Genomic DNA, 22,845 nt, shown 5'->3' on the forward strand with positions numbered 1-22,845 from the left:
TAGACTAAGAGTATATATATATATATTTTTTAAGTTTTTTAGAATTATTTTGTTTAACTTTATTTCATTTATTTATTTATTTTGATTTGACCAGAGAAGGACAGAGAGCAAGCCACCAGGTTCGAGGCTCGATCCGTTGTCAGCCATATGGGAGTCCAGTGCTCCTGACCACCACGCAACCTGTCAGCCCCATTATTTTGTTTTTTAAAAGAGATTTTTACTATAGGGTATGTGGACTTGCCAGAGAGAGAGACAGATTTACCCCTCAGGGGGCGTGGCCACACCACAGTCCCTTCTCCATTCTCTTCTCAGGATCTTGGGCATGCATGCACACATGTCCAGTGTGAGTTTTAAGTTGCCAGGTCCAACCAAGGCTTGAATCACAGTTGACTATGTGGGAGTCCAGTGACATAAGCATCACGTCCTCTGCTAGTCCCTATACTAAGATTAATAATGCTGATTATCGGGCCAGCAGGAGGCATAGTGGTTGAGGCACTGGACTCTCACATGGCCAGTTGCAGTTCGAGTCCCAGACCTAGCAGCTTGAAACTCTGAGCATGTGTGTGCGCCTGCCCAAAATCCCGAGAGGAGAATAGAGAAAAGATTGCGGCATGGCTATCTTCCTGGGGAGGTGAATGATTTCTCACTCTTTCTCTGTCTCCCTCTCTTTCTCCAGTGAGTACATATACCTTACAGCAAAAATTTCTCTCAGATAAAAAAAAAATGCAGGGACTGAGAGGTGGCATGTTGGTTAGGGAGAGACACTGGACTCCCACATGGCCAACCCCGGTTTGAGTCACATACCTGGCGGCTTGCTTTCTCACAATTCCCCCCTCTCTCTTGCTCTGTCCCTCTCTGGTCAAATTAAATAAATAAATAAATAAAGTTAAATAATTCGTTTTAGAAAATGCTGCTTATCTCTTGGATTTAGGTGATTTTTTTTTTTTAAATTGTTAGAGGGCACATGCATTCCCCATGACAGTCAGAGAGAGGAAGGCACCCCCTATTACAGATGATCATGCCACAATCTCTTTCTCTTTCTTTGGGACACACATGCACACAGTCTGTTTCTCAAGCTACCGAGACTGGTACTGGCCGAGCAGCTGGCCATGCGGTCTCCAGTGTCCTTAACCACCATGTTGCAAGTAGTCCCTGAAGTGATTTTAGTATAATTATTTTTTAGTTTCTGATAAGGCAGCATTTAGTGGATGCCTGCTCACTTCTGGGCACTGTGAATACATAGCCCAAGCAAAAACACACTTTGACCTCAAATAGTTAAAAATAGTTTAGTGAGACCATGTATAATTATTTGGGGTTACTTTTATAATATAATTTTAATAATAAAAGTCATGAAGTATTTTCCTGTTTTTCTATGCAAAAAAAGGGATGCTAATTTAAGGGATTGTTCCTGTTCTCATTAGTTGATTGTGAGAACAGAAATTATGTTGTTACCTCAAGTAGAATTCTGTGTAGAGTCTTTATGTTTAATAATTTTGGTAGGTTTATTATTTCACTTTTTATAAGCAAGTATTTTCATTAAATATAAAAGTATATATTTACAGCTGTTAAAGAATCACTGACTACAGATCTACAAACAAGAAAAGAAAAAGATACTTCAAATGAAAACCGACAAAAATTAAGAATATTTTATCAGGTAAACATCACTGATCCTTTTGTTTGTTTGTTTTTTATTTTTTTGAATAATTTTTTAACTATTTACTATGATTATTATTATTATTTTAATTTGACCAGAGAGAGACAGAGGGAAAGCAAAAGAGCAATCTGCTGGGTCCAGAACTCAAACCATGGTCAGTCATGTGGGAATTCAGTTCCCTTAACCACCACACCACGTGTTGACCCTATTATTAGATTTTTTGCTGTGCAGTGAGTGTACTTAACAGAGACAGAGGGAAAGTGAGAAATCACCACCCACTGCAATCTTCTATTTGATTTTCCATTTAAATTGTTTTTAACTATTTCTCTTACTTATTTATTTATATATTTTTTTCTTTAACTTTTTTTTTTTTTTTTTTTGGAGAGGTTTTTGCTATAGGGCACATCCGCTTGCCAGAAAGAAGGACAGACAGAGAGATAGAAAAAGAAACCCAACCCCCAGGGGGGATGGCCACGCCTCAATCCCTTCTCCTCCATCCTCTTCTCAGGATCTTGGGCACACACGCACACACACCTGGCGTGAGTTTAAGCCACTGAGTCCAGGACTTGAACCATGGTCGAACCACCGTTGACTACATGTGAGTCCAGTGACATAGCCATTACACCAACTGCTGGTCCCTTATATGTATTTTCTTAAATAATTATTTTGTTTAACTTTATTTATTTCAATTTAAGCAGAGAGAGACAGAACTAGACACCCACCAGGTCTGGGTGTCAAACCCCAGTGAACCATGTGGGAGTCCAGCACCCCTAACCACCATGCGGCCTGCTGGCTCTATTTATACGTATTTTTTAAGTGAATAGAAAGGTCTTTATTTCACTTTTATTTATTCTTGGTTAAGAATTACTTAACTTTATTTATTTATTTTTAAAGTTTGACCAGAGAGGGACAGAGTGAGACAGAGAAGGAAAGTGAGAAAGCAAACCACCAGGTCCAGGATTCGAACTGCGTGCGGTTGGCCATGTGGGAATCCAGCACTGTTAACCACCATGCCACTTGCCAGTCCCCTTTATTTCATTTATTTTTTTTCTTTTAAAAATGTTATGATTGCCAGAGGGCCTGTGCATTCCCCAGAGAGAGAGAGAATGGGAGGACTTCCCAGTAGGGCGTGGTCATGCTATAATAATTTTTTCCCTCCATTTTTCCATCACTTTTTGATTTTGAGCACACAAACATGCATGATTTGCATGCCTAGCAAGTTTTTCAGCCACTGGGGCCAAGAGGATCCAGTTCTTTTTTTGCTTATTTTATTTTAATTTTTGGTTTGCTGTAGGACATGTGTGCTCACCAGACAGATACAGTGAAAGAAGGTGAGAAAGCAAGTCACCAGGTCTGGGACTCAAACCATCATTGACCATGTGGGAGTCCAGCATTTTAACTACCACACCACCTGTTGACCTTCTTATTCACTGTTCTTTTTATTAGTTTTTCTTTTTTCTTGAATTATTTTAACTTTATTTATATATTTTAATTTGAGTAGAGAGAGAGTGAGAGAGAAAGGGAGAAAGCAAGCTGCCCGGTCGAGGACTTGAACCACAGATGGCCATGTGGGAGTCCAATGCTCTTAAACCACCATACCACCCTGCTGGCCCCGAACCACAGATGGGCATGTGGGAGTCCAATGCTCTTAAACCACCATACCACCCTGCTGGCCCTCCCCCCTTTTTTTTTTTTCTTGTGAGAGGTTTTTGCTATAGGGCACGTGCGCTCGCCAGACAGACAGAGAGATAGAAAGCAGGAAATCACCCCCCAGGGGGGATGGCCACACCACAATCCCTTCTCCTCCATTCTCCTCTCGGGATCTTGGGCACGTACGCACATGCGCCCGGCATGAGTTTAAGCCACCGGGTCCGGGACTCGAACCGCGGTCGACTACATGGGAGTCCAGCGACCTAGCCATTACGCTAACTGCTGGTCCCGTGGCCCCCCCTTTTTTTAAAGTTATTTAACTTTATTTATTTTAATTTGACCAGAGAGGGACAGAGGGAAAGGGGAGGAGTGAGAAAGCAAGTCACCAGGTCCAGGACTCAAACTGTGGTCCACCATGTGGGAATTCAGTGCCCCTAACTACCATGCCACCTGCTACCCTACCCTTCCCCCCCCCTTAATACATTTTTGCTATGGGGCATATGTGCTCGCTGAAGAGACAGAGACAGAAAGTGAGAAATCACCCTCCATGGTGGGTGGCCACACCACAGTCCCTTCTCCATTATCCTCTCTGGATTTGGGGCATGCACACTCATGTTCCCTGCCTGAGTTTTAAGCCACCGGGCTTGAACCGGTTAACTCCATGGGAGTACAGCAACGTATCCATTAGGTCATCTGCTGAGCTCTGCACTGTTTTTAACCACTGTAGTACAGTCTTGGCCTTAACTATTTTTAGAGGTGATACTAGAACAGTATCTTAATATGTGTTAATTGAGGATTTGCTATTTTTTTGTTTTTGTTCTTTTTTAGTTTCTGTATAACAACAATACAAGACAACAAACTGAAGCAAGAGATGACCTCCATTGCCCTTGGTGCACACTGAACTGTCGCAAACTATATAGTTTACTCAAGCATCTTAAACTTTGTCATAGTAGATTTATCTTCAATTATGTTGTAAGTAATCCTTCCATTTTTTTCTCACCAGTAATACATTATATATTAAAGACCACCTAACTTTTAAAGTTGTACAAAATTGTTTAAAAACACCAAAATTTTTGCATTTGATGGATTTCTGTATGTGTAAATTACATTGAATGATTCAGAGTTTACTTTTTTTGGAAGAATAACATTTCCATAGTATACCTATGTTGACCTACATAATGCTTATAACCACTTCTTTGAATAAGTGGTAATTTCCTTATGCTTGCTTGGGCAAGAAATAATTTATACAAAGTCACAAGACCAATAAATGGCACAGTCAAGATTTTAACACAGATCCTGATTCCACGTCTCCTGTCTTCCTGTTCACTGTGCTGTATGCGTGACTCATTTTAGTTTTTTAGTTTTTTTTTTTTGGAAAAGTTTTTGCTATACAGCATATGTGCTCACCAAAAAGACAGAGAAAGAGAGTGAGAAATCACCCCCTCGGGAGATGGCCATGTCACAGTTCCTTCTCCTCCATTCTCCTCTTGGGATCTTGGGCATGCATGCACACGTGCCCAATATGAGTTTAAGCCACTGGGTCCAGGACTCAAACTGGGGTGGACTCCACATGGGAGTCCAGCAACATAGCCATTACACCAGCTGCTGGTCCCAACTCATTTTAATTTTGAAAACACACATTTTATGTAATTAATTAAATTGTTGGCTAAGTAATGAGGGCAGGATAATATCTTCTTTCCTAACACTTTGCTATTTTTCTGTTACAGTATCATCCAAAAGGTGCTAGGATAGATGTTTCTATCAATGAGTGTTATGATGGCTCCTATGCAGGAAATCCACAGGATATTCATCGTCAACCTGGATTTGCTTTTAGTCGCAATGGACCAGTGAAGAGAACACCTATCACACACATTCTTGTGTGCAGGTAGGCATAAAGGCCATATACCAAAAGTTTATTCTCTGACTTATTAATCACAATGGAGAGGCAAGATAATTCCACTAGTTAGGTGGAAATCATTTCATTAGTAGGTAATTCTCTTAGTTGGCCTGTTGCTTAATAGCCCTCCCAGCTCCTGAATAAAGAGTGTAGTTATTCTTTTTCTTTTTTTTTTTTTAATTATTTTATTATTATTATTTTAAATTTGACCAGAGAGTCGGAGAGAGGGAAAGGGAGAAAGCAAGCCGCCAGGTCTGTGACTCGAACCATGGTCAGCCATGTGGGAGTCCAGCACCTTTAACCACATGCTACTTCCTGCCAGCCCCAAGGGTAGTTGTTATTTTATTTTATTTTTTAAAAATTATTTAATACTATTTATTCATTCAGGTATTTTAATTTGACCAGAGAGATGAGAGAGAGGGAAAATGAGAAAGCAAGCCACCAAATCTGAGACTCAAACTGTGGTTGACCATGTGGAAGTGTCCAGCACCTTAACCACTACACCACCTGGTGGCCCCTCTTTTCTTTTTTTTAGTTTGCTATAGGATGTGTAAGCTTGCTGGAGAGAGGAGGGGGTTGAGGAAGTGAGAAATCATCCACCCAGATGGGATAGCCACACTGTAATTCCTTCTCCTCCATTATCTCTCGGAATTTGGGGCACACATGGATACATACCTGGCATGTTTTCCAAGCCACTCAAACTGCTCAGTCAGCCATGTGGGCTCTAGCCACCTTTAACCACCATGCCACTGGCAGGCCCCAGTGTGGTTTTTCAAAGCATGCATATAGTGTACAATAATCAAATCAAAGATATGGACATGTTCATTGTCTTCAATCTTGAATATTGTATACTGTACATATCCAATTAGAGTTTTTTTTGTTTGATTGTTTTCTTGTAAGTATATATTGAATTATCAGTGACATACCTATTTCTTTCCCAATTTGCCAAAGAGTGCGTGAGCTCACCGGAGAGAGACAGATGGAAAAGGAGAAAGCATCCCCTCAGTGGGGCTTGGCCATACTGCTGTCCCTCCTCTATTTCTCCATCCTGTCAGGATTTGGGGCATGTTTGCGCAAGTATCTAGTGTGCATTTCAAACTACCAAGGCTAGGGTTTGAACCACCCACTCTGCCATGTGGGACAGTCAGCCATATGAGATCTGTCTCTCTTAATCACAAGGCCAGCCCTAGTGACATGTCATGTTTTTCTCTCCATATACTCTAAGTAGGACTGAGTTTCGTTTTCTCTTTAAACGTGTTTCTCTTTTTCTTGGTTTATTTTTCACACTGAGAAAGATTTAAGTTTAAAACTTTCATGTTTAATTGGTTTGTAGTAGGTCTGTTTCACATTATTTATAAAAAGAACGTTTTTTAGGGTAGGGAGAGTTTTCTCAAATACGGATATTTTGTGGTTATAAAATGGTAACACTACAGTTTATTAGAGGTCTTCAAGTTAGTCCTGTAGTTAGATGAAGTCGATGCAGATGCCATATCTCATCAGCATTTATCTCTTTTTTTTTTCATTAGGCCAAAACGAACAAAAGCAAGCATGTCTGAATTTCTCGAATCTGAAGATGGAGAAGTGGAACAGCAACGAACTTACAGCAGTGGCCACAATCGTCTGTATTTCCATAGTGATACCTGTTTACCTCTCCGTCCACAAGAAATGGAAGTAGATAGTGAAGATGAGAAAGATCCTGAATGGCTAAGAGAAAAAACCATTACGGTAATTATTGTTATCATTTTCGTTATTGGTAGTAATCTTAGAATTTTGTGTTTAAATAAATTTTTTTATTGTTAAATATGAACTAGATTTTCACTTAGTGTTTTTTTAATAAATTAATGAATTCAGGAGTACAGTTTCTATAATTGTATCAATTTTAAAAAGTTGACAAGTAAAGGAAATAGACCTTCACGTGAGTGAGTTTGTATTACATGTTTTCATTTGTATATTTATAAGTAACTATCATGACTTAGCATTTCACTTTTAAAATTAACAACCAAAATAGAATTTGATTTTAAATGTTGCCACTCTGGACAAATAAGGTATTTTTTTGTTCCAAAATATTTCATTTTTTAATATTCTTACTATTTTCCTAGGAATACCAAAAATTTTTATTCTACATTAGATATATTTTTTCTTTCTTTTTTTTAATAGCAAATTGAAGAATTTTCTGATGTTAATGAAGGAGAGAAAGAAGTAATGAAACTATGGAATCTCCATGTCATGAAGCATGGGTAGGGTGTTTCTAAATTAAATACTCCATTATTTTTCATGCTCTTGTTGCTGTTTCACATTTCATAAATCTACCTGTGTTAGAATTGTTCATCTACTCATAGAATTGTCTTTAAAAAAAAAATTTGATGTATAGGACCAGCAGATGGTATCGCATTTTTGTTGCCAGACTCCCACATGGCCGACTGTAGTTTGAGTCCTGGACCCAGTGGCTTGAAAATGATGCTGGGTAGATTTGTGCCCAAGATCCTGGAAGGAGAATGGAGAAGGGATTATGGTGTGGACATCCCTTCAGGGGGTTGATTTCTCACTCTCCTTCTTACTGTGTCTGCCTGTCTGTCTCTCTCTGGCGAGCACTCAAACCCTAAGGCAAAAACCTCTTAAAAAAAAAAAAAAAAAAAACTCGATGAAAAAAGTATAAATGACTGGGACCAGCAGATGGCATATTGGTTATGTTGCTTTACTCCCATATAGTCGACTGTGGGTCAAGTCCCAACCAGCAGCTTAAAACTCATGCCAGGCATGTGTGACCAACATCCCAAGAGGAGAATGGAGGAGAAGGAATTACAGTGCGGCCATCCCCCCGAGGGATGTTTTTCCACTTTGTGTCTGTCTCACCTGTGAGCACATGTACCTGTAGCAAAAATCTCTCTTTAAGAAAAAATGTATATATATATTTAAAATATATATGTGTATGTGTGTGTGTGTGTGTGTGTGTGTATATCTATATATATCTATATATAGATATATATAGATATATATATATTATATGCTTCAGGGTTACCATCATTTAAATTTAACTCTTACAGGCAGAATACTCTCTAAAAGCTTGTAAGATATACTTTTTAAAAAATTTGCCAGGGGGCACATATACTTGCTGGAGAGAGACAGAAAGAGAAGGATGGGAAGTGAGAAGTCACCTTTCATAGGGGATAGTCACCACACAGTTACCTCTCCTCCATTTCTGTTTTTGGGATATGTTGGGCACACAAACACCCATGCCTGGAGTTTTTTCAAGCTGTGATGTCTGGGACTTGAACTGTACACTTGGCCTTGTGAGATCCAGCTGCCTTAATTTCCATGCCACTAGTTGACTCTATTCTTTTTCCTAATGACAAAATTGTTATTCTTTTCATTGGGATACAGAATAATATGCCATGTCCTACATGCTTGGAAATCCTAAAAGTTATTTACCAGTTAGCACAGTTTTTTTTAAATTACTTAAGTGTTCAGAATAAAGCATACAGTTTTTCCGAGATTTGTGTTGGTTACCATTTCAAAGAGGTTAAGGTAGAATAATTCTTGTTTGTGACTAAAGGTATATTCTCAACCATTGTTTTTTCCTTCAGATATGGCTCCCTTCTCTGTATGAACTATTTACCCATCTTTATACATACATTTCTTTTCTATCTTTATTAGTAAACTTACATTTAAGGCTTTTCCTATAGTATAGACATCCCAAATATTTTTTTTCATTTATAGATTATGGGAAATAAGTAAGAGAATACACATTTGTTTCTTTTCACTTCAGTAGTGGAGAGGAGTTGGTATGTAAGTTCTAGTGCAGATGGGCTAGGTGTGTGTGGTCTGTAGCCTGTTTTTTTACAGCTTGAACATCCCTAAAATGTTCCAAAATCTGAACTGTGAATGCTGACATCTGACATCACAAGCTGAGAATTCTACACCTCACTTCATGTGTACTTCATGTGTCAGAGTCAAAGTCAAAATATAGTACAAAAGTATTGTATAAAAATAACCGGAGGCTAAGCCAGCTTCATGGCACCATAGTTAAGCCTTACTGGAGAGAACCAAGACCCCACAAAACAACTGTTTGAATCTTCACTTGGGGATAGCCTAAAACACACTGGGTATGTACAGGAGTGCTCAAGATCTGATTGGCTGGAAGACTGAAGGGAAGGGGATTGTGAAGCAACCAGACCAAACCCTTTCTCTCTCACTAGTAAATGTGTATGCATATACTATCACTGTGTGTACAAGGTTTATATGAATTCTGTTTACACTTGGGTCCTGTCCACAGGATGTCTTAGGTCTATGCAAGTATTCAAAACCCCCAAAATCTGAATCACTTCTGGTTTCATGTAATTTGGATAAGGGATATTTAGCTTGCTATGCCCTTCAGCTATGAATAGTCTTTACATTTTTAGCCGATTGTAGAATAAAAGAAGACAGATGTCATATATGGCTTGCAAAGCCTGAAATATATATTTTGGCCTTTTGCAGATAGAGTTTGCATTGCTCATATTCTATTCTTTTAACCTCAGTTATAACTAAAGCATGTATGTGGAGGGTTAGGTCAAATAAGTTCTTTTTTTTTTTTTTTTCCCGAAAGGTTTTTGTCATAAGGGCGTGATCCCTCTCTGAGGAGACAAACAGGGACAGAGGGAAAATGAGAAATCATCTCCTTCAGGGGACAGCTGCACCACAGACTCTTCTCCATTCTGGGATTTGGGGCACACAGGCACACATGCCCCTAGTGTAATTCTCAAGTTACCAGGTTTGGAACTCAAACTGCAGTTGAGTAGGAGTTCAGTGCCCTCACCACCACACCACCTGCTAGACCCTGGTTTTTCCTTTTTTCTTGATATAGAGGTGCAGTATAAAATTTTAGTCAAATTATTTTATTCAGTTTCATTCCATTTCTCTTTTTTTTAGCTTTTAGCTGTAGGGTGCTTGTGCTCACTGGAGAGAAATAGGGAAAAGTGGGTCGTCCTGCCCCTCCCCCAGGAATGACCGCAACACAGTCCCTTTTCTCCATTCTCTTAGGATTTTGGGCAAGCATGTACATGTGCCCAGTGTTATTTTTAAGCCACTGGGTCTGGGATTCAAACCTTAGTCAGCTCTGTAGGATCCAGCACCTTGATCACCACCTGCTGGCCCCACATTCAATTTATTTTTATTTTTTCCATGAGAGAAAGAAGCAGGCATCCCCAACAGGGTCTTCATGTTTTGATCAACACCCAGTGTTAGCCCGCCCAAATCATAGGCATGTACATGCTTCTAGCTAGCTTTCTCAAGGAGATTCCTGGGACCTTCTCACGTGGGTCCAGTTACATTACTTCACCACTGACTGGTCCCTCCACTTCAGGTTTCTTGATTCAAATCTGTTAGTGTTGAAACCATTGGGGTTCATTATATAGTGGCAAGTCCTTGAGTAAATAATTTGATTTCTTAAATATCTGAGGCATGGGTAACCCCTGTAGTTTGGGAGTTAAGGTAGCCAGATCTCACATGGGTGACTGAGGACCAGCCGCTTGAAAATCATGCTGGACATGTGTGTGTCTGTGTCCAAAATCCTAAGAGCACACTGGAGGAGAAGGGACTGTGGCATGCCCATGGCCCTCTGGGAAGTGATTTCTCACATACAACCCCACCCTCGCTCCGTCTCTCTGACAAGCACACGTACCCTATGGCAAAATTAATCATCTACAGATGGGCCTTAGTGGACTCTCATTTTGGGGTCTCAGTTTTAGTGGATAACTGAATAGTTATTCTGTTTGGTTTCATTTGATTCTCTCAAAGTTCTCTATGCACTCTACTTTGTAATAAATTACAGAGCACACTTGCCATTTGTGACACCTTCATTTTTTTAGAGGTTTACTGAAAAAAATGAACTCTGAAAAGGTAGAAGACTACTGCTTGTGTCACAGGAAAGTATGTCAAGACAGAGAATAAAGGGGAGTTGTTAGTGTAGAGCTAGTGAAAGCGGTGCTGTCAAAAACTTTACACTTTTAAGACTGCCATATGTGATTTTCTTAGGAAAACCTAGATTTCTAAAATGGTGAGCTCATAGGGTCAGTAAGTGGCAAGCTGATTAAGGCGCTAGATTCCTGTACACTGCCAGACATGGTTCAGTCCCTGGACCTGTAGCTTGAAAATCATGCCAGGCACATGTGCATGTGTGCCCCAAATCTCAGGAGAATAGAGGAGAAAGGACTGTGGCATTGCCATCTCGTTGGGGAGTGATTTCTCACTCCATTTCTCGCTAGCAATTGTATGTGCCCTATGGCAAAACCTAAAAGGTAAGCTCACTCAGGTAATTGAATCTCGACTCAGTATGGTTTGACTGAATTATGATTTGTCGGATTCGAATATATCGCCTTGCTGTTTTATAAGTTAACACTATTACATTTTACATAATGCTTTGTATCACTATTGATGCTTTGTTTTTATTATTAAATAGGTTTATTGCTGACAATCAAATGAATCATGCCTGTATGCTGTTTGTAGAAAATTATGGACAAAAAATAATTAAGAAGAATTTATGTCGAAACTTCATGCTTCATCTAGTCAGCATGCATGACTTTAATCTTATTAGCATAATGTCAATAGATAAAGCTGTTACCAAGCTCCGTGAAATGCAACAAAAATTAGAAAAAGGAGAATCTGCTTCCCCTGCAAATGAAGAAATAACTGAAGAACAAAATGGGACTGCAAATGGATTTAGTGAAATTATCTCAAAGGAGAAAGCTTTGGAAACAGATAGTGTCTCAGGGGTTTCAAAACAGAGCAAAAAACAAAAACTCTGAAAACATCTAACCCCATGTTATGGACACTAAATTGCATTCTAGGGAATTCAGCCTTTAGGAAGAGCTGTGTTTTTGTTTTTAATCATAGGTTCCAAACAGGCACTGTCAGATGAAGTAAATGATTTCAACAAGGATATTTGTATCAGGGTTCTACTTCACTTTATTATATATACAGCATTACAGTGTATATCAGTTTTATTGACATCATTAAAATATTCTCTGGATTGAGCATGAAAGGCAATCCTTTTTTTTTTTTAACTTCAATTATATCAAATTGGAATCTAGAAATTATTTCATATACTTAAATTATAATTTTTTTGCATTCATAACTGGCTGTTTTTCTATTTGTAATTGTGGGACATTTTCTTGGCAAGGAAAAATTAGAATGTGACTTTTTTTTCCAGAAATTTAAGATTTTTATGAAATTATGTTACATTAACTCTTTGCAATCAAACCTTGATCCTTGATTTTGAAATCATTTGTCAATTTGGAATGAAAAATTACAATTACGTAATATATTTTACGTAAGTTCATTTTACAATTTTAAAATAGCACTTCTTCATCTTAGGCCTGTTTGAGAAGATGTTAATTTTTCACATTGCCGACGGTGAAATGTCATGTTGGATTATAAGGTTATCAACTTGTTTATTTTTATTTGAATAATTTTAGTTCATTGCTCACCCAGTATATATTTTTTTAAACTTGAACATTTTGCTGTTTTGGGTTTTTCTCTTTCAATTAGGTAATCACTTGGAAAATTCAGATGTTCACATCTTTTCATTATAAACCAAGGGAAGAATGAGTTTGAGATTTTTAAGATGCGACTTTCAAGGTGGAGGGAGGTGTTCTATAAAAACAAACCAGAAAATACACCTTTTTTTCTTTCTTTGCAAGGATGTCTTTGTAATGTAGTTCATGATTAGAATATCCAATGCAGATAAGCTGACTTGAATTGTTTTGAGCAATTTTCCCTGTGTTATATGTGTTGTATGCACATATTTGCAGTTGGATTTTCTCCAACAGAAAGTGGTTTCACTACTGGCACATTAACAAGCACCAATAGGTTTTTATTCCAACTCCAAGCACTGTGGTTGAGTAACATCACCTCAATTTTCTATTATCCTTAAAGATATTGCATTTTCATATTCTTTATTTATAAAGGATCAATGCTGCTGTAAATACAGGTATTTTTAATTTTTTAATTTCATTCCACCACCATAAGATGCAGTTCCCTATTTTGTTTCAGGAGGGATATATAAGCTTTCTAATGGTGTCTTCAGAAATTTATAAAATGTAAATACTGATTTGATTGGTCTTTAAGATGTGTTTAATTGTGAGGCTATTTAACTAATAGTGTGGATGTGATTTGTCATCCAGTATTAAGTTCTTAGTCATTGATTTTTGTGTTAAAAAAAAAAAATAGGAAAGAGGGAAACTGCAGCTTTCATTACAGACTCCTTGATTGGTAAGCTCTCCAAATGATGAGTTCCAGTAAACTCTGGTTATGCCTCTGGATAGTGGATCTCAAGCATTTCTCTCGGGCTTTAATTTGCTAAAGCTGTGCACATATGTAAAAAAAAAAAAATAGATTATTTTAGGGGAGATGTAGGTGTAGGATTATTGCTTATGTCATTTCTTAAGCAGTTATGCTCTTAATGCTTAAAAGAAGGCTAGCATTGTTTGCACAAAAAGTTGGTGAACCCCTCCCCCAAATAGTAATGAAATTACTTCTGTTGAGTAAACTTTTTATGTCATCTTATAATAAAAGCTGAAAAAATCCCTTTGTTTCTATTTATAAAAAAAAATGCTTTTCTATGTGTACCCTTGATAACAAGATTTTGAAGAAATCATGTAAGATGATAACGCATTTGAATGGTACAGTAGATGTAAAAAAAAATTCAGTTTAAAAGAACGTTTGTTTTTACATTAAATGTTTATTTGAAATCAAATGATTTTGTACATAAAGTTCAATAATATAAAAGCTGTATTCTTTTGTTTTTTATTACTATGAATTGTTAATGCACGAATGTAACAGGCTTAGATTGCACATTAGGGATCCAGAAAAAGTACATCAACCTCTGTAGATGGGTCAAAGAGGATGAAGTAAGTGGGGCTGGCAGGTGGCGTGGTGGTTAAGGTGGCTGGACTCCCACATGGGTGACCATGGTTCAAGTCCTGAACCTGGCACCTGGCTCTCTCACTTTCCTTCTGTCTGTCTCTGGTCGACTTTAAAAAAGTAAAAATAATGACAGTAAGATTACATTAATTTTTTAGAAGATGAAAAAATTAATGTTAAATCTTCCTTTCAGTTCTAGTAACATCACTTATAACTAGTATGCTATGTCATTTATGGCAGTATATAAATATTTTTAAGTTCAGAGTAGTAACAGTCAACCAAACAGCCCTTCCCTCAGGTCTGGGACTTGAACTGCAGTTAGCCATATGGGATTCAATGCTACAACCACCGTGCTATCTGCTGGCCCCCTCAAATATAAATCTTGACCTTCAAAAACTTCTATGGGCATTGTATCCCCACAGAGTGGAACAAGGTACAAATGAACAATGATGAAGTAAAATAATACATTCTGGGGCTAGCAGGTGGCATGTGGTTAAGGTGCTAGACTCCCATATGGCCAACTGTGGTTCGAGTCCCAGACCTGGTAGCTTGCTTTCTCTCTGGCCAAATTGAACAAAAAAATAATTTTAAAAAATAATATATTCTAATAAGACTTTTTACATTGTGTAAGAGGATAGTAGTTGAGATTAACTCAAGATGTCAAGGAGAAAAGGTAGCAATTCAGCAGTTCTCAGTTTATACTTCTGTGATAGTTGCCCATACACGTTGCTAGGTATTTGAGGTGAAGGTTCCCCTATGCTTACAAACATACTATGCATTTCTTTTAAGCACTTGCTGCTTTTTCATTAAACTGCTGTCAGCCTTACCTTAGAACTAATAGTCTTAGTTAGTATTCAGATGTCTGGTGAGGTAAGGGTTTGCGTTCGAGGTAACAAGTATATGGAGACTTACTGCAGACGTGACACAATCCAATTTATTTTAGGAGAGCCATGGCAGTAAGAAAAAACTGAGTGAAAAACTCCATGTAGAGAGAATTGGTATTCTATTGCACTAATTCAGATGAAATATCCCAACAAACAGAACACGTACTGAGTTGTGCCCAAGAGGTAACTGTTGAAATGATGTTGCAGTATAAAGGAATGAAAATGGGGTCAGCCCTGCGACCTAGTGCTTATAGGAGCCAGATCCTATATGAATGACTGAATGGTTTGAATCCTGGTCTGGGTGCCTTGAGAAACACAGTGGGCACATGTGCATGTGTGCCCAACATGATGGAGAATCTGAATAGGGACTGTTGTAGCCATGCCCCGCTGGAGAGGTGCTTTCCCCCTCTCCCTCTCCAGTGAGCAGTGCCTGCCCTCTCTGTCAAAAACGAACTATTTAGTAGCACAGTGACGAAGTCTAGAGGAAGCAGCAGTTCTATGAAACAAGATGGCAATTTAAAGGGACTTAAGTAATGGAGGTTAAATGAGTGTTTAGTACATGGAAAACAACTTGGGAGAGTTTATCATGAAAGGTGTATCAAAGATGGGGACAGCAACATGGAGAGAAGCAACAATTTTGGGGAGGGTGGATAGGAAGGCTGGACATGACCGTGGAGAGGAAGAGACAGGAGATCAGATACAAGTTACTGGAAAAAGCAGGAAGGGGGTGGCTTAAAAACAGATGGATTCAGCTTGAGAAAGCTGGAAATTCGCAAAATAACACTACTGGCAAGAAATAGGCAGGTGCTCAAGACAAAAAAAACAGGAAAATATTGGGTCGTCAGGAAAATCATGACACCTTATAGAAAAACAGAAAAATACCTCATGACTTCACCAACAACCTTAAAAACTAAAACCTCTAGAGAGAGCAGTGTGATACTTTTTTCTTTTAAGAGATTTTTGCTATAAGGTTCATACACTTGCTAGAGAGAAAGAGACAACTCACCCCCTGGGGAGATGGCCATGCCAGACCCTCTCTTCCATTCTCCTTTTGGGATTTTGAGGATGCACACACACAGGCCTGGCATGAGTTTCAAAGGCTATGGGGGCTGGGACTCAAACTGAGCAGCTTGCTTTCTCACTTTTCCTCTCTAACTGGATTAAAAATAATGGGGGAAAAATGGATAAAAGTACTTTTTTATTCTTTAAGGCTGAGCATGTGTGCCCCAAATCCTGAGAGAAATCACCCTGGGGGGTGATTTTTTGCTTTCAATCTGGCGAGCACACAGGCCCTTACAGCAAAAAACAATTTTTTTTTTTTTTTTTTGAGAAGCTTTTACTATAGGGGGTGTGTGCTCAACAGAGAGACAGAAAGTAAGAAATCATCCCCCAGGGGGATGGCCACGCAGCAATCCCTTCTCCATTCTCCTCTCGGGATCTTAGGCATGCACGCACATGTGCCTGGCCTGAGTTTAAGCCACTAGGTCCGGGACTCGAACTGCGGTTGACTACATGGGAGTCCAGTGACAGCCATTACACTAACTGCTGGTCCTGCAAAATTCTCTCAAAAAAAAAAAAATTGGGTCTGGCGGGTGGCATAAAGGTTAGGGCGGCTGGACTCCCACATGGCTGACTACAGTTCAAGTCTCAGACTTGGCAGCTTGCTTTCTCACTTTCCTTCCCTCTCTCTGGTCAACTTAAAATAATGGCAACGTCACTGGACTCCCATGTAGTCAACTGTGGTTCAAGTCTGACTCAGTGGCTTAAACTCAACAGGTGTGTGTGCGTGTGCATGCCCAAGATCCCAAGAGAATGGATGAGAAGGGATTGCGGTGTGGCCATCCCTCTGGGGGGTGATTTCTCACTTTCCCTCTGTCTCTGTCTGTATGCACCCTATAGCAGAAACTGCTCCAAATAATACTACTACTAAAGGATAGCCTGTATTTGCTTAGGTTGTAAAACATGTCCGAGAAAATACACAAGGTGGGGGGCTGCTAGCAGGTAGCGTGATACTTAAGGCACTGGACACTCCCACATGGCCAACCATAGTTTTGAGTCTCAGACCTGGTGGCTTGCTTTCTCACTTTCCCTGTCTCTCTGGTCTAGTTAAAAATAAAGAAACATAAGTGTGTGTATGCGCACACACATATATATAGACACAGAGTTCACAGATCTTTCTCAGGACTTGGGAGAATTAAGTGCCTACCTCACACACAGGTTGGAACACAGTAGGAACTTAGTAAATCTGAGTAGTGTAATGTTCCTGTGTACTACTACTTCCTATAAGGTTGATTTTTTAAAAAATTATTTTATTTAACTTTATTTTTTAATTTAAATTTGACCAGAGAGAGAGAGTGAGAGAAAGGGAAAGTGAGAAAGCTAACTGCCAGGTCCAGGACTCAAACTATAGTCGACCATGTAGGAGTCCAGCACCCTTAGCCACCATGCCGTAAAACATCTATACTGCACAGGAAATAATCAATGGAATGAAAGGGCAACCATACATCTGGCAAGTAAGTGATTCCTAGAGTATACAAAAAAAATGACAATAATAACAAAATACCCCAATTAAAGAATAGACAAAGGAGTCCAGCAGTTGGCATAATGGCTGTTGCTGGACTCCCATGTAGTCAATTATGGTTTGAGTCCTGGACCCCATAGCTTAAAACTCATGCCAAGCGCATGTGCATGTGTGCCCAAGATCCCAAGAGGAGAATGGAGGAGAAGGGATTGCAGCATGGCCATCCCCCCTGGGGGGTGATTTCTCATTTTCTGTCTTTCTGGTGTGCGCACATGCCCTATAGCAACCCCCCCCCCAAAAAAAAAAAAAAGGAAAGTAGATGACCTTGGCAGAGAAATAGGTAAAAAAAGAATCAAATGGGGGACCAGCAGTTGGTGTAATGGCTATGTCGTTAGACTCCCATACATTCAGCCACATTTCAAATTCCAGACTCGGTGGCTTAAAACTCATGCCAAGCGCATGTGCATGTGTGCCCAAGATCCCAAGAGGAGAATGGAGGAGAAGGGACAGTGGCGTGGCCATCCCCCCTGGGCGGTGATTTCTTGCTGTCTGTCTCTGTCTTTCTGGCAAGCGCACGCGCCCGATAGCAAAAACCTCTCCAAGAAAAAAAGAATCAAATTAACATCTTAGAACTTAAAAAACACAATAATCAAAATACCAAAATAAAAAGCTCAGTAGAGGCTGGTAGCTGACATGGTGGTTAAAGTGCTGGACTCCCACATGGCCAAATACAGTCCCAGACCTGGCACTTACTTTCTCACTTTTTTTAGAGTTTTTTTTTTTTTTGGCTATAGGGTGTATGCACTCACCAGACACAGTGAGAGAGACAGAAAGTAAGAAATCAACCCCCATGGGGATGGCCACGCCACAATCCCTTTTCCATTCTCCTCTTGGGTCTTGGGCACACACGCACACACGCCTGGCATGAGTTTACTGGGTCCGGGACTTGATCCGTGGTTGACTGGACCACATAGGAGTCCAGTGACATAGCCATTATGCCAAGTGCTTGTCTCCCAACTTCCTCACTTTCCCTCTTTCTCTTTCTGTGGTCAAGTTAAAAAAAAATAATAACAATAGATAAAATTAAAATAAATAAATTTTTAAAATTAAAACACAACACAGTAGGTAAGCTCCAGAGTAGAATGGAAGTGTCAGGTAGTAGAATCAGTAAACTGGAAGATAGAACAATAAAATTACCTAAACTGAACAACACTGTGAAAGCAGACTTCACCCCCCTCAAAAAAATTAAAACCTTAGGAACCTATGAGATTAACATGATGAGATTCCAAATATGGCAAGAGACAAACCTACAGATAGAAGAAGCTGAAGAATCCAAATAAGACAACTCCAAAGAAGCCTACACAAAGATCTTTTATAGGGTTATAGGGTGTTATAGGGTGCATGCATTTGCCTGAAGCAGAGAAAGAGAGAGAAATTATCCTCCAAGAGAGAAGACCATGACACCATCCCTTCTCCTCACGACATTTTGAGCACACACACACATGCTCATGGCCTGTTTTTCAAGTCATAAGGTCCAGGATTCGAACCGTGGAGTCAGTCATGAAACATCTACCTGCCTTAACCTCCACACCATCTGTTGGTTCCACAGATCAAAATTAAACTTCAGGAAACTAAATTTTAAAAAAATCTTGAAAGCGGCTGCTCCGGCTGGGTGAACATGGTGCTGCGAGCGGCGTGGAGCATGCGGACCGTGGCCTGCAGCCTGTGCTGGCCTCGGCGTCCGCCGTGGCCCTGGCGGCTGCGGGTGGGCGCTGTCCAGACGCTGCGCACGGGACCGCTTCTACTGTCGGTGTGTAAATTCACGGAGAAACATGAGTGGATAACAACAGAAAACGGTATTGGAACAGTGGGAATCAGCAGTTTTGCACAGGAAGCTTTGGGAGAGATTTATTGTAGTCTGCCTGAAGTCCGGACAAAACTGAATAAACAAGATGAGTTTGGTGCTTTAGAAAGTGTGATCGCTGCTAGTGAACTCTATTCTCCTCTGTCAGGAGGAGTAACTGAAATTAATGAAGCTCTTGCAGAAAATCCAGGACTTGTCAACAAATCTTGAAGATGGTTGACTGATCAAGATGACACTGAGTTACCCTTCAGAACTAGATAGACTAATGAGTGAAGATGCGTATGAGAAATATGTAAGTCTACTGAAGAGTAAAAGTAGAACCCTTAGTGTAAAACAACTTAATCCAGGCATAGTTGTCGTAAATTAGTGGTTGATAGAAGACTGAAAACGCAACTTTTAGCAATGCCAGTGGAAAAAGAAACTACTCTGAACACCACTACTGGAAAGAAAAACCCCTTAACTTTCTAACGATCAGATATATATATATTTTGAGAGTTTTTTGCTATAGAATGGGTGTGCTCACCAGACAGACAGAGACAGAAAGCGAGAAATCACCCCCCAGGGGGGATGGCCACACCGCAATCCCTTCTCCTCCATTCTCTTCTCGGGATCTTGGCATGCACGCACACGCACCCGGCATGAGTTTTAAGCCACCAGGTCCGGGACGTGAACCGTGGTCGACTACGTGGGAGTCCAGCGACATAGCCATTATGCTAACTGCTGGTTCCGTAATGATCATATTTTTAATAAGCACAAAATGCATCTTTTTCACAATATTCTATGATTCTTAGTCTATGCACAAGTGTTCAGAATTCATGAAATTATCTGTGATTAAAACTAGCTACAGAAATGATGTAACCAGTGATAACACTGTTCGCCTAAGCCTTACATAACACTGTATATAACCATCCCAGGATGTGGGTCAGAAGACTTCATTTTCTCTCCACTGGAAATAAGTGGGAGTGGAGAAAAGTTTTTGTTGTATAGTGTTAAAGAACAGTACTATTTTAGTTTTGTCATATACTGCATTTACTGGTGCTATTTTATGCAGCTGAAGCAACAGTTTTGCAGCAAAATAAAACATAATAAAATATTCAATTCCTCCATTAAAATCTTGAAAGCAATAAGAGCAAAATAATACATTACTACAAAGAAAAGCAAATAGAAGGACAGTGGATTTCTCATCTGAAACTATGGGAGTCAGAAAGAAGTGGCACCATATTTTTCACGTATTGAAAGAAAAGAACTTTAGGCCCAGAAACCTATGCCCCGTGAACATGTCCATCAGAAACCAAGGGGAAATCAAGACATCTCAGATGAAAGAAAACTAAGAGAATTTATCACGACCCCCATTCTAAAAGGATGCTCTGAGAAGTGCTCTAAACAGAAAGGAAACAAAGAAGGAAACTTCAAGCATCACGAAGAAGGGTCGGACAGAGCAAGGGGACACAACAGAGGCAGGCTGGAGCTGCTGCCATCGCCGTGACCCGCAGGAACCAGCGTGAGCTCGCCTGCAACTAGCGACTGGACTTGGTTAAGGGAAGGCACCGGGATGACGCATTTTCTGCTGCCACCCGCAAGCAGAGGGACTGGGAGAGCGTGCAGCAGGAGCATAAAAAGGCAAAGGAGGAGAAACCCAAGTAGCAAGCGAGTGCTATGCTAGGAAACTAAATACAGACACACAGAAATCAAGTTCAGTAACAACTAAGAAAACCGCCAGCTTACTGGTAGGGACAAGCCTGGAGTTGAATGTTAAGTTCCAGAACTTGAACAAGAAGATCAGACCACAACAGAAGATAAAGTACATGAGACTGAACTGGTCAAATAGAATCTTAGGACTTCTGACTAAAACATTACTGATTTTCTTCTATGCTTTGTTTTCCAGATTTAAGGATTTTTGTCCTGTCTTGAGCTGCTGATAGGTTCATGTACCTACTATTTGAACAGAATCCTAACCTGTTTCCTGGCTTTAAAAAAATGATTGTTTTCTTTGTTTTATTTTTTTTTTTTTTTTTTTTTTTTTTTTTTTTTTTTTTTGGGGGGGGGGCTTGCTATGCAGCACGTGTGCTCACCAGAAAGAGAGAGACAGAGAGACAGAAAGCGAGAAATCACCCCCCAGGGGGGGGATGGTCATGCCGCAATCCCTTCTGCTCCATTCTCCTCTCGGGGTCTTGGGCACGCACACACACGCGCCCGGCGTGAGTTTAAACCACTGGGTCCGGAACTCGGACCACAGTCGACTACGTTGGAGTCCAGAGACATAGCCATTACGCCAACTGCTGGTCCCTCTGGCTTTAAGTTTTAAGCGAAGCTCTCAGTATTTTTAAAACTTTTTTGATTTATTAAAGCTAAAACAGCTTTTCTTGAAATAAAAAAATATATTAAAAATACCTAATCACTGCAGGAAGCTATATAGCATGAGGTAGGAGCTACTCTTTTTTTTTTGAGAGGTTTTTGCTATAGGGCACATGTGCTCACTAGGAAGATGGAGGGAGAGGGAGAGAGGGGGAGAGGAAAAAAAAAAGAGAGAGAAAAGAGAGAAACAGAAAGTGAGAAATCACCCCCAGGGTGGATGGCCTCGCTGCAATCCCTTCTCCTACACTTCCCTCCTGGGATCATGGGCACACACAGCATGAGTTTAAGCCACCGGGTCTAGGACTCAAACCACAGTCGACTACATGGGAGTCCAGTGACATAGCCATTATGCTAACTGCTGGTCCTAAGAAATAAACGTTAAGTAGATGGCATAGTGGTTCCGTAGCTGGACTCCATTGTGGCTGACCTCAGATGGGGTCCCAGACTCGGTGGCATGTGTGTGTGTGTGCCCATGATCCCAGGAGGGTAGTGTAGGAGAAGGGACTACAACATGGCCATCCCCCTTGGGGGGGGAGGGTGATTTCTCACTTTCCCTCTTGCTGTCTCTGTCTCTCTCTCTGGTGAGCACATGTGCCCTAAGGCAAAAAAATAATCTTAATATATACACGTATATACACATACAAATGTAAAGCACTCCCACCACAACCTTGGGTCCTCTGCCCTAACATACCCCGTTTTTTCCCTCCATCATGCCTTTTCTAGATCTTTCCCTTCTCCTTCAGATGCCAGTTCTGAGATTATCAAATTTCTACTCACTTTGTAAGAACAGCTCCCAGAGTGCTTAGCTCTCTGAGCTCTTGGGAGCAGGTTTAATCAGTCTTTTCTCAGTGACACTCTTCTTTCTTTTTTAAGAGAGTTTTTTTTTGGTTTGTTTTAAGAGATTTTTGCTATAGGGCATGTGAGCTCACCAGAGAGACAGAGAGAGACACAGAGATAGAAAGCAAGAAATCACCCCCAGGGGGGATGGTCACGCCGCAATCCCTTCTCCTCCATTCTCCTCTCGGGATCTTGGGCACGCACGCACATGCATGTGGCATGAGTTTAAGCCACCAGGTCCGGGACTCAAACCATGGTCGACTATCTGGGAGTCTGGCGACAAAG

The 22,845-nt window shown here is 40.1% G+C and overlaps 2 protein-coding genes across 2 annotated transcripts in view; both read left to right on the forward strand.

Moving 5' to 3' along the window:
* Nucleotides 1-13,568, forward strand: part of SUZ12 (SUZ12 polycomb repressive complex 2 subunit) — a 75,917-nt gene extending 62,349 nt beyond the window's left edge. Inside the window, 6 exon segments of the mRNA XM_027774144.1 lie at nucleotides 1,563-1,654; nucleotides 4,133-4,276; nucleotides 5,032-5,189; nucleotides 6,728-6,926; nucleotides 7,359-7,438; nucleotides 11,638-13,568. Coding sequence (XP_027629945.1) covers nucleotides 1,563-1,654; nucleotides 4,133-4,276; nucleotides 5,032-5,189; nucleotides 6,728-6,926; nucleotides 7,359-7,438; nucleotides 11,638-11,983 — 1,019 coding nt within the window. The 3' untranslated portion in view covers nucleotides 11,984-13,568.
* Nucleotides 13,569-18,520: 4,952 nt separating this feature from the next.
* LOC102487286 (glycine cleavage system H protein, mitochondrial-like) lies at nucleotides 18,521-19,896 on the forward strand. Its single transcript, XM_014590107.2, is given in 2 exon segments — nucleotides 18,521-19,574; nucleotides 19,576-19,896. Coding segments are annotated over 2 exon segments (552 nt in total). The 5' UTR covers nucleotides 18,521-19,182; the 3' UTR covers nucleotides 19,736-19,896.
* The last annotated feature ends 2,949 nt before the right edge of the window (nucleotides 19,897-22,845 follow it).

Source organism: Tupaia chinensis, unplaced genomic scaffold, assembly GCF_000334495.1.
Source record: "Tupaia chinensis unplaced genomic scaffold, TupChi_1.0 Scaffold000407_1, whole genome shotgun sequence".
Taxonomy (NCBI): Eukaryota; Metazoa; Chordata; class Mammalia; order Scandentia; family Tupaiidae; genus Tupaia; species Tupaia belangeri.